The 11,065-nt window shown below is 51.6% G+C and overlaps 1 protein-coding gene and 1 long non-coding RNA gene across 2 annotated transcripts in view; one reads left to right on the top strand and one right to left on the bottom strand.

Moving 5' to 3' along the window:
* Positions 1 to 9,340, bottom strand: part of AACS (acetoacetyl-CoA synthetase) — a 285,977-nt gene extending 276,637 nt beyond the window's left edge. The window contains exon 1 of the mRNA XM_069215374.1: positions 7,574 to 9,340. Coding sequence (XP_069071475.1) covers positions 7,574 to 7,694 — 121 coding nt within the window. The 5' untranslated portion in view covers positions 7,695 to 9,340. The remainder of the gene's footprint in view (positions 1 to 7,573) is intronic.
* On the top strand, positions 9,131 to 9,475 carry LOC138266508 (uncharacterized). Its single transcript, XR_011199529.1, has 3 exons — positions 9,131 to 9,164; positions 9,238 to 9,277; positions 9,334 to 9,475. It is a non-coding gene; the product is annotated as an uncharacterized lncRNA (long non-coding RNA).
* Positions 9,476 to 11,065: the final 1,590 nt, after the last annotated feature.

Raw genomic sequence — 11,065 nt, forward strand, 5'->3', positions numbered from 1 at the left:
AATTTCAAAATTTGGCTGAACAGGGGTAGAGATAAGATAGTATTATCTATTATTGTTTGCGCCTTTTGATTAAAAAATATAAATGAAGGAACTTGATCCCTACTGTAGCAGCCGTTGATGGATTGGAGGCCCATTGCTTCAAGATCTTTTATGAGTTGTTTCCTTAGCCTTTGCAAATTCCAGGTGGAATTTGGTCTGGTATCTGCCAGAAGAAATTCTGTGCTGTGGTGGCTTCATCAGAAAGCAAAGATCCCAGTAAGTTCATGTTGAAATCACCGCTTAGAGTCCATTGGGGACATGGAACATTATTGAATAGTTCTTCAATATACTCTCAACAGTCATGCAGCTTCTAGTTTGCAGGTTTTCCCGGTGGGATATAGGTGTTCATTAGGGCTAGATGGAGCGTAAAGGAGCCTTGTGTCACAGAGAGAAAAACTGTCAGCAGATTTCTGTATGTGACTGGGGGAATGTGGTGGTGCCCCTTCATTGCTGAACTGAGATATGTGATGAGCCCGCCACTCAGGCGCCCAAGACGAGCCCTCCTTATTGCCAGGACATGATAGCTCACAAATCCTGAGATAGTAGGTGGAGATTCTGTCCAGGTCTCTTGCAACATTATTATCTGGAATGACGTTAGGTAGTTAAGTAGGCTCTTGTCCTCCAATTTGTCCAGCAGCCCATTAATGTTCCAGGAGCATATTGCAAAATTAGATTTGTCCTCTTGATTGCTGGTTTGTGGCCTGTCCCCTCATGATTGCCCTGGTCCTATGCTCAAGGTGCTAGGTAGCCAGCTCCAGTCGTTAGAGAAGGGTGAAAGCTCTGGAGCAGAGTGGGGGTGCTGTGCTAAGCCAGGCTCCCCAAGGGGAGAGCATCCAACCATGAGAGTTCCTTGAATTCCGCAAACTCTTATTGAAGGCGTTGGGTGATGGTTGAGACCCTTTGCCACCCTGTCGGCTTAATAGAAGATGTGGATAAGCGGGGTGTGCTGCGGGGGTTACATGTATCCCGCAGCTTCTGAGAGTTGCATCTACTCCAAGCACTTGCTCTACTAGCTCTGCTGAGGTCCAGGTCACTTTGGTTACTTCGTTCGTCTGGGGTGCTGAGGGCGGGATAAATTCCACTGAGACCATATCGGCTGAGGTAAGATTAGTAGGTCAAATGTGCCTCTCGATTTGTATTCTGGGTGCGACAAAGTTGCATTAAAGCTTGGGCCACAGTTGCACAGGATCAGCAGGGGGCTCATAGGTGCTGCTTAAGGCAGGGGCATCATGCGGCTGGTCCTGTTTTGAGGTCCGGAAGCCTTGAAAGTTATTGGCACTGTCGGTATAAGGTTCCTCTCCTGTGCCCTCGTCCTGAGCCTTTCTTGATTTACTAGGTTCTGGGAAAGTTGAACCAGGCGAGATCTTCTGTCAAAGTTTGCTGTAACAGTGAGGGGCATGTTTGATGAAGCACATTTGTTGGAACCCGGAGAGGCAGTCCAGAAAATGCCTCCTTTGGCAGTGGTATTACTACTAAATTCTACGACAGAGGCGCCTCCTCGAGATTGGTTTAGTAAGGAGGCAGAACTAGGGCGAGTCGCAAATTTGGGAGGACTGGATGTCCTACCCTTAGTTTCTTATGGGGATGTACGTGCTTGGGTCTGGAATTCTAAAAGAGAGCAGTTCGGTATTTTAGGACCTCTTGCCTGGTTGCTGAAAAAGGAAGTAATCGTCTTCTTCTCGAGTGCTGTTAGCCTGTGCTTCCTCCCTTTCCATTGGCATTTCTTCGGGGTGAGGGTGGCAAATTATTTTTGGCTGGGGTGCCAATTGTGGTAGAAGGAGGAGGGACCCCAGGGCTGGGAGGAGGCCCTGAGTTCTGGCTCCCAAGGAGGCAGCTCGGCAAATCTAAGTTTTGCAATAAAGTTTTGGGGAGCCGTACTGCTTGGCTGTTCGCTGGGGTTCAATGTCCATGCATGGATTCCTGTGCATAGGGCTTAAAAGGCCCCGTGGGCATATCCTGCAGACGTGTGGTTAGAGGCTGCAGGGGGTTGTCGCTCATAGGGTTGAAGTCATGTTTGAGAATAGCTGCCTCATTTTGGACCAGAGTTCTTTTTAAGTCCTCAAAGATGCTCCTTAAGGTTCCTGGTAAGGATCCTAGTTTATCCAAGATTGAAGAACATGTACAAGGACAGGCAGGTAGCCAGGAATCTGCAGAGTTCTGGGCTCTAACTAGCAAATTATTGAGATCTGCAATTTTTTTATCAATTCCTGAAGTGAAAACTGCTAATGGATTTGAGTGTCCATTTTAGTGGACTGGAGTTTTAGGCCTTCAGCGGTGAGCTGGAGGGTCCTCTGTATGATGTTCAAGACTGTTGGTATGTCTGGGGCCGTGACAATCTCAAAAGGCATATCAGTGCCAAATTGGAGCTTAGTGTTGGAGTAGGACCCTGTAATGTGAGCGCAGGATGGAACAGGATTGGCTCTACCCAAGGCGCTGTCTCCATCTCCATATATTGCCACCATTGCTGCCCATTCCAGAGAGGTAAGTGATGACGGATTCTACTGTGAGCAGCTTGCTGGTTTGTCCCAGAGTGCAGAGCTGTCGGTGGGTAGGCTCAGACAGTGCCCGTCTGTTGGGTGCTTTGATGAGTGCTGGCCCAATATTGGGTCTGCTCGCACTGTATTAGGCAGAGTATCGCAGGAACAAGCTCTTGGTAGATAGTTCATGCTCAAGCGTGGTGAGTCCAGTGGGCATGGATGGACTAAACTGGCATGCTGGGACGGTTGCCTTGGTGGTGATGACAGCAGAGAGGGGGAGAGAAGATGGTTGGGGTCCACTAAGTTAAACTTGTCTGTGCAGCCGTCACTGCTGCCAGTTTCGTCTGTGGATGGGGACTCCATCCCAGGGCCGTGCAAATGGACCTGTGCCACTGTAAAGGATTTAGTTCTCGTTTGTAGGGAAGATGGCCCTGGAGGCAGGAAGGCTGATGGGCTTGATGGGAGCCCAACAGTTTCAGGGGTGTGCTCTGGATTTGGGGCTAAACCAAAGGCGGCTACTTGGCTGATAATAGTTGGTTCCAGAGGGGAAGGTAAACCTGGAATACTTGGGTTTGCTGTGTAGATAGTTGAAGCCGGGTCCTTAAGAAGAAGACATTTTGTGTCAATTTTGGACTGGCACTTTGCAGCTGTAAGAATGTCTTGCACAGTCCTCGGGCCTCCTGGGTTGGTCCGGCCGTGGGACCCTGTCTGGTCAGTTGTGTTGATCAATTTAGAGCAGCTGTTCTGTAGGGGCAGTGACTGATCGATGGTATCAATGACACTGACTAGAGTCTCAGGTGTGTCAGTGCCCGTCTCCGACTTGGCTTCTTCTTTCGGCGAGAGGTGGGGGGAGGCCTAGTTCTTCCAGAGCGCATTTTTAGGCTTGCAGCTCTCCCGCTCTCTCGCTCCTGCTACCCTCTCGCTGCACTCGTAGCCCTGGCAACTAGGTGATAGTAGGTAGCAGCTTAATTTCCTGCAGTCTCTCTTTTTTTTTTCCTTTTCTGTGTGGTGATGCAAACAGGCAGTCAACAAGGGGAAGGTGAATGAAGAGGATGAGCTACGAGCGGGTCTCATAAGCTGCACCCAGACCTAGCTTCAGCGAGAACCCTGTGGCACACACTCAACGGCGGCCTGCTACAGCTGCCGCGCTGATAACCCTCCTCACGACACTGCAGCGTCGTCCTAGAAGTCTTCAGGAGACGATGCAAGGCAGAGCGAGGGGGGGGGGGAGTAAGTAGGACCAGTGGGGGCTAGAGGGTGATCCACGGGAACAGGAGGGGAGGGGTGGTAAGTGGTGGCCTAGGGGCACCCGAAGCCAGCAAAATGCGATGGCAACCGGGGAACAGTGGCAGCGAGGAGGCAGTAGAGGGGGGCGGCAGAGGACAGCAGAAGGAGGGAGGAGCAGCGGGGGCCAGGGACCGGGGGCAGGAAGGGTGGGGTAATTGAGCAGGGGAGGCAGAGAGAGGTAAGTAACGTGCGGCTAGTGGCCCTGTGCTCACCCTATGCACCCTGGGTACTTCGCACACTCACGTCCACTGCAGCACCTCCACCTCAACCTCCAGCTTCAGCTCCCTTCAACCCCCAGCCCTCTACCCTCAACCGTCCCTAACCGAACCCAACCTTGCCCTATAACCCTATAGCCCACAACCTCCTGCCTCTGCCTTGGTGACCCCGCAGACCATCAACCCCTAACCCCACACTCACCACTCTCTGCTCTCAGTTCCACCACGCCGCTCCATGTTGCTCTTGCGCCGATCTCCCACAGATCTTCGGCAGTTAATCTCTGACTACTCTCCGGCTACGTGGTCTCCCGGTCTCCAAATGCCTGAACGTGCGGTCCTGGCTCGAGCAGTTGGCGCTCGATTGCTCTCGTCACGTCGCAGTAAGACTTTCAAAACTGAGAAGGGGATCTATTTGACAGAGTTGACCCTACCACCATCATAAGCACCCTTGTGTCGTGACTGAGATCCTTGTTACATGTTGAGTCCCCCAAGATTCCATGCCGTCGCCTGACATTTTCATTCTTTACATGGAGCAGCTTGGTGTCCTACTCGCAGATAACAGTATCAAGTTGACCAAAAATATCAGTACTACAAAACTCTGTTTGAAAGTGTCCTCTGCTTCAGAGATTCAAAGCCTGCATGAACATCACCCAGGCCTGGATTCTGAGCCTATTTGAAGCCTAACCCAACCAAAACAGAATTCTTATCAGCCAAAAACAACAAACAAAATATAGTACAAACCTTACTCAATGATATGAACCTTGACAACGTCAAACACTCAACCCTCACTGAAAGCCAAATCACTTACATTCACCCTGGACACCAACCTCTCCCTCAAATAACACATTGCCAAAAAATGGCCTGGTATCTGCTTTCTTCTAAAGAACGCTAGACTGTTTGTTCCAGAAAGCAACTTCAAAACTGCTCTGGGAGCCATCGTACTCTCACATCTGGATGGTCATGATGGCCTACTTCACTGCTTCCCAAACTCCACAATGGTATCCCTTATGGGCAGCCTAGCTGCTGTTGAACGTCTCATCCAGGGTCCAAAGTAATATGATCTCATCACCCCAATGCTGTTGAAATGCCAATGACTCTCCTTGCCAGCTCGCACCATCTTCACATTCAGCTGCTTTGTTTACAAAGAGAACACAGCCAGCACCCTCACTTACCTTGCAAACAAGATCACCATCTCTGGTGGTTCTCGGCACACCTGCAGCCAGAACACCATTACACTGCAGACTAAGACGTGTAAGAAAGAAAACACTAGATCTGTATCCTGGGTGCATAGGTGGAAACCATGTGCCCATCCCAAACGCTGTTTCAATTTAGGAAAGAGTTTAACAGTCATCTTTTGAAAGAACACTCCATCACAGTGCATTAACTGTCCACAACTCAGTTTCCTGTCCAACTACTTTTGACTTTAAGCTTCCCTTTGACCGTGTACCATCCTGATTGTGTGCTCTTAACTAATTGGGTCCTCTCTATTACAAGTCATACCTGGCAGTCCTGCAAGTTCATAACTAGAGCGCCATCTTTGATGGTATTTAGTTTTTTAACATTTCCATCTGTATTTATCCATTTTTATTTTTGGGCCATTTTATTGGTATTTATTTGCATTTATTTTGTGGTATGAGACTAAATGTAGTTGCAAAATTATTTATTTCTACATTTCTTTAACGGCTAAACATGCAGTCCAACTTTGATGCCTGTCACTTTTTAGCAAAGTAAGCAAAACCATATGTCCACAGGTAAATATTAGCATTATATACAAGTATATGTTAACATATGATTGTATTTTAGGGAATATGATCCGGTTTTTCACTCCCCATGGCGTCTATCTGCTTAGCAATTGGTCAGGATAGCATAGAGAGTCAATCGCAAGAAGCACAATTTTCTATTTTTTTTTATTTTAAAAATAAATACAAATAGGAAATGCATTGTTTTCTGTCTGTATTTATCTGTAAAAATCAGTAAAAACGGAAAACAGGGAGCCTTACTCAAAATTCACCCCACTTCTTTTAAGACGGCCCTCATTAACGAATCAGAATCCCAAAATTTCTTGCACTCCCCAACCCACTGTAAAGGATGCTAACCTTCTAAAAGCAGAAAGAAACTACCCAGAAGCATGCTTATTGTACGATAGGTTTTATATCCACCTACCATAATTAATGTGTTAACTCATTCATAGTAAAAAGAGCTCATACCATCACCAATCCCGCTATATGTACCTGACCTTAAAAACAGGACAGAAAGAAGGGGAGATGGTGAAGGGAATAACAGATCAAAAACAGAACTTTCAGACTAGCTTTCAAATGTTGTAGTAAAACCAAAGTACAGTGGTTATCTTAGACTGTGGGTAGATCGAAACATTTTAAACCATAGTTGGAGAAATACTCACTCCTTAGCCCCAATCTGTGAAGTCTATTGAAGAGAAATGGGGTACACGGGAGACAAGATAGTGAGTAATGCTGGTGGATTATCAAAGTCTGGTATAAACCATATGCTTACTGGAAATACATTTTCTATAGGAATCATTTAGATGAGACAATTGCTAATGCTCAGCCCCAGTAGTTTTGGAGAAGTAAAACTGCTGCATAGAGCAGTTGGTCAAATTTGATTCTTTGTGAAGTATAAAGGTGTATAGAATTATGACGAGACACTTGGAGAGTAATGAAAAGATTAATAAAAAGAATTCATGTGTTTATGTATGTCACCATCATCCTAGAAGGTAACAAGTGGTAAATTTGTGTCCCTGTATTCAATTCCCAGATGCACGTTGACCTGTACTATATTTAAAATGTGGGTATTCAAAGTTCCAAACCAGACCCTGTGGGGAGCATGACAGTGTTGAACAATCACAGATGAAAAAGGATACTACCCCACTGGTGGTACCTTACAACTCCCTCTCCACACTCAACATCTGCACCGGTGGAACAGCATTCTATGCACTTGCCCAGCGTTACAGTATGGTTCCCTTCACACAGTCTGGACCTATGCCACTCCTAAATCTCTCACCCTTTTAGGCAGTGAGCCTGTTTCTCTCACCCTCATTTTACCCTCTTCTGTGGCCTACAATTACTCCTGCAGCCTTTAAGCCACCAGACCAAACCCCTAGTTCCCACTGTTGCTAAACCCTGGCATGCACGTATTTGGCTTATCCACCACACCTCCTAACCCTACCATCATTTTGCACTTACACTTCACACTTATGACACAGCTGCCCAACTCACAGACCTCTCTGTGGTCCCTGCCCTGGCACATAGCTTCACCCCCTATAGCCACTTCCTAGCACACGCCCACTGGTTCCCCTGTAACTCTGCTGAATTATAGCACTGATCAAGCGTCGCTTGCTTGCTATTAGCCACAAGTAGGTGACCTTCCAGTACCTCACTGCACTCACCACCTTGAATGTACCTGCAATCCCTCATTCTTTTACGCCTCCTAGTCTCATGCTCCATGCCACCTTCTACCATCCACTAGAACTCCTCTAAAGCCCATCTCAACCCAGTCACCCAGATTGACCCCTGTCTCCGGCCCACACCCAGCACTTACCCAACCGCACCCCATAGCTCTCCTCCAGGCTGGTTCGGAACCGGTCCATGTTGGTGTTCCGCTTCGAGTCAGGGAACCAGAGCGCTTGGGAGCCCAAGATTTCCTCTGGGGAACCCGACATGGCAGGGGTTGTTTGCTGTCAAAGGCGAGAAGGGTACCAATGTCACTAAAAATGTTGTTTGCCAGCACCAAAAATAGGAAGCTCAGCAGAAGTAGTCCTTGTCCTGAGGGGGGGTCCTCTCCAGTTAGAAGCTCTGCAGGGACTGCTGCTCCCGTCTAAAGGAGTGCTTCTCCTCAGTCACTACAGAGGGTGCCTCTCCTCTGCTTCTCCTCAGTAACTGCAGAAGGTGGTTCTTCTCAGTCACTGCAGGGAGTACTTCTCAGTCACTGCAGAAGAAGCTTCTCTTCAGTCACTGCAGACGGTGCTTCTCCTCAGTCACGGCAGTGGGTACTGCAGAAGGTGCTTGTCCTCAGTCAGTGTAGAGGGTGCTTGTCCTCAGTCACTGCAGAGAGTTCCTCTTATCTGCTTCTCCTCAGTCACTGCAGGGAGTACTTCTCAGTCACTGCAGAAGAAGCTTCTCTTCAGTCACTGCAGACGGTGCTTCTCCTCAGTTACGGCAGTGGGTACTGCAGAAGGTGCTTGTCCTCAGTCAGTGTAGAGGGTGCTTCTCCTCAGTCAGTGTAGAGGGTGCTTCTCCTCAGTCACTGCAGAGGATTCCTCTCCTCTGCTTCTCCTCAGTCACTTCAGAGGGTGCTCCTTCTATCACTCCAGGATGTACTTCTTCTCTCCCTCAAGGACTCCTCTCCTCTCCCTCAGGTGCTCCTTCTCTCCCTCAGGTGCTCCTCTCCTCTCCCTCAGGTGCTCCTCTCCCTCAAGGACTCCTCTCCTCTCCCTCAGGTGCTCCTCTCCTCTCCCTCAGGTGCTCCTCTCCCTCAGGTGCTCCTTCTCTCCCTCAGGTGCTCCTTCTCCTCTCCCTCAGGTGCTCCTCTCCTCTCCCTCAGGTGCTCCTTCTCTCCCTCAGGTGCTCCTCTCCCTCAGGTGCTCCTTCTCTCCCTCAGGTGCTCCTTCTCTCCCTCAGGTGCTCCTTCTCTCCCTCAGGTGCTCCTCTCCCTCAGGTGCTCCTCTCCCTCAGGTGCTCCTTCTCTCCCTCAGGTGCTCCTCTCCCTCAGGTGCTCCTTCTCTCCCTCAGGTGCTCCTCTCCCTCAGGTGCTTCTTCTCTCCCTCAGGTGCTCCTTCTCTCCCTCAGGTGCTCCTCTCCCTCAGGTGCTCCTTCTCCTCTCCCTCTGGTGCTCCTTCTCCTCTCCCTCAGGTGCTCCTTCCCTCCCTCAGAGGCTCCTCTCCTCTCCCTCAGGTGCTCCTTCTCTCCCTCAGGTGCTCCTCTCCCTCAGGTGCTCCTTCTCCTCTCCCTCAGGTGCTCCTTCTCCTCTCCCTCAGGTGCTCCTCTCCCTCAGGTGCTCCTTCTCTCCCTCAGGTGCTCCTTCTCCTCTCCCTCAGGTGCTCCTCTCCCTCAGGTGCTCCTTCTCTCCCTCAGGTGCTCCTCTCCTCTCCCTCAGGTGCTCCTCTCCCTCAGGTGCTCCTTCTCTCCCTCAGGTGCTCCTCTCCCTCAGGTGCTCCTCTCCCTCAGGTGCTCCTCTCCCTCAGGTGCTCCTCTCCTCTCCCTCAGGTGCTTCTTCTCTCCCTCAGGTGCTCCTTCTCTCCCTCAGGTGCTCCTCTCCCTCAGGTGCTCCTCTCCTCTCCCTCAGGTGCTCCTCTCCCTCAGGTGCTCCTTCTCCTCTCCCTCAGGTGCTCCTTCTCCTCTCCCTCAGGTGCTCCTCTCCCTCAGGTGCTCCTCCTCTCCCTCAGGTGCTCCTTCTCCTCTCCCTCAGGTGCTCCTCTCCCTCAGGTGCTCCTCCTCTCCCTCAGGTGCTCCTTCCCTCCCTCAGAGGCTCCTCCGCTCCTCCTCACGTCCGCCCGGGCCGCTGCTCCGCGCTCTATGGGGCTGAGGCTGGAGGTGTGGCCCCGCCCACTCCGCTGAGGCCCCGCCCACACCATGACGGCTACACACACACACACACACACGCCTGTATTCCTCCGCCCAGAGCGGGAAGTAGTGCCATCCTTGCAATACCAGCGCGTCACAGTGACGTAGGGAGCGTGTCACTGGGCGTCAGCGTCACGTGACCGCCGGTACGTCCCGCCCTGTGAGCATGCGCACAGTGCACAAGCGGCGCCGCCAGTCGAGAGACTTCCCGGGGTCTGTGCTTATTCACGTCACATAGAGGGCGGGGCTTCCACAGGTGCAGCGGGTGCACTGGCACCGGGGACACTGGCCTATAATAGGAGCTGACAGAGAGGTCTTCTTTAGTATCTCTGTTATCTCTGTGTTGATTGACATCACACCAGGGGGCGGGGCTTCCACGCATGCAGCAGGTGCAGTGGCACCGGGGCCTTCCACACATGCAGCAGGTGCAGTGGCACCGGGGCCACTGACCTCACATGGGAGCTGACAGAGGGGTCGTGTGCAGTATCTCTGTGCTGACTGACATCACACCAGGGGGCGGGGCTTCCACACATGCAGCAGGTGCAGTGGCACCGGGGCCTTCCACACATGCAGCAGGTGCAGTGGCACCGGGGCCACTGACCTGGCATGGGAGCTGACAGAGGGGTCGTGTGCAGTATCTCTGTGTTTGCTGACTGACATCACACCAGGGGGCGGGGCTTCCACACATGCAGCAGGTGCAGTGGCACCGGGGCCACTGACCTGGCATGGGAGCTGACAGAGGGGTTGTGTGCAGTATCTCTGTGCTGACATCACACCAGGGGGCGGGGCTTCCACACATGCAGCAGGTGCAGTGGCACCGGGGCCACTGACCTCACATGGGAGCTGACAGAGGGGTCGAGTGCAGTATCTCTGTGTTTGCTGACATCACACCAGGGGGCGGGGCTTCCACACATGCAGCAGGTGCAGTGGCACCGGGGCCACTGACCTCGCATGGGATCTGACAGAGGGGTCGTGTGCAGTATCTCTGTGCTGGCTGACATCACACCAGGGGGCGGGGCTTCCACACATGCAGCAGGTGCAGTGGCACCGGGGCCACTGACCTGGCATGGGAGCTGACAGAGGGGTTGTGTGCAGTATCTCTGTGCTGGCTGACATCACACCAGGGGGCGGGGCTTCCACACATGCAGCAGGTGCAGTGGCACCGGGGCCACTGACCTAGCATGGGAGCTGACAGAGGGGTCGAGTGCAGTATCTCTGTGTTTGCTGACATCACACCAGGGGGCGGGGCTTCCACACATGCAGCAGGTGCAGTGGCACCGGGGCCACTGACCTCACATGGGAGCTGACAGAGGGGTCGTGTGCAGTATCTCTGTGCTGACTGACATCACACCAGGGGGCGGGGCTTCCACACATGCAGCAGGTGCAGTGGCACCGGGGCCACTGACCTGGCATGGGAGCTGACAGAGGGGTCGTGTGCAGTATCTCTGTGCTGACTGACATCACACCAGGG

Source organism: Pleurodeles waltl, chromosome 11, assembly GCF_031143425.1.
Source record: "Pleurodeles waltl isolate 20211129_DDA chromosome 11, aPleWal1.hap1.20221129, whole genome shotgun sequence".
NCBI classification, from domain to species: Eukaryota; Metazoa; Chordata; class Amphibia; order Caudata; family Salamandridae; genus Pleurodeles; species Pleurodeles waltl.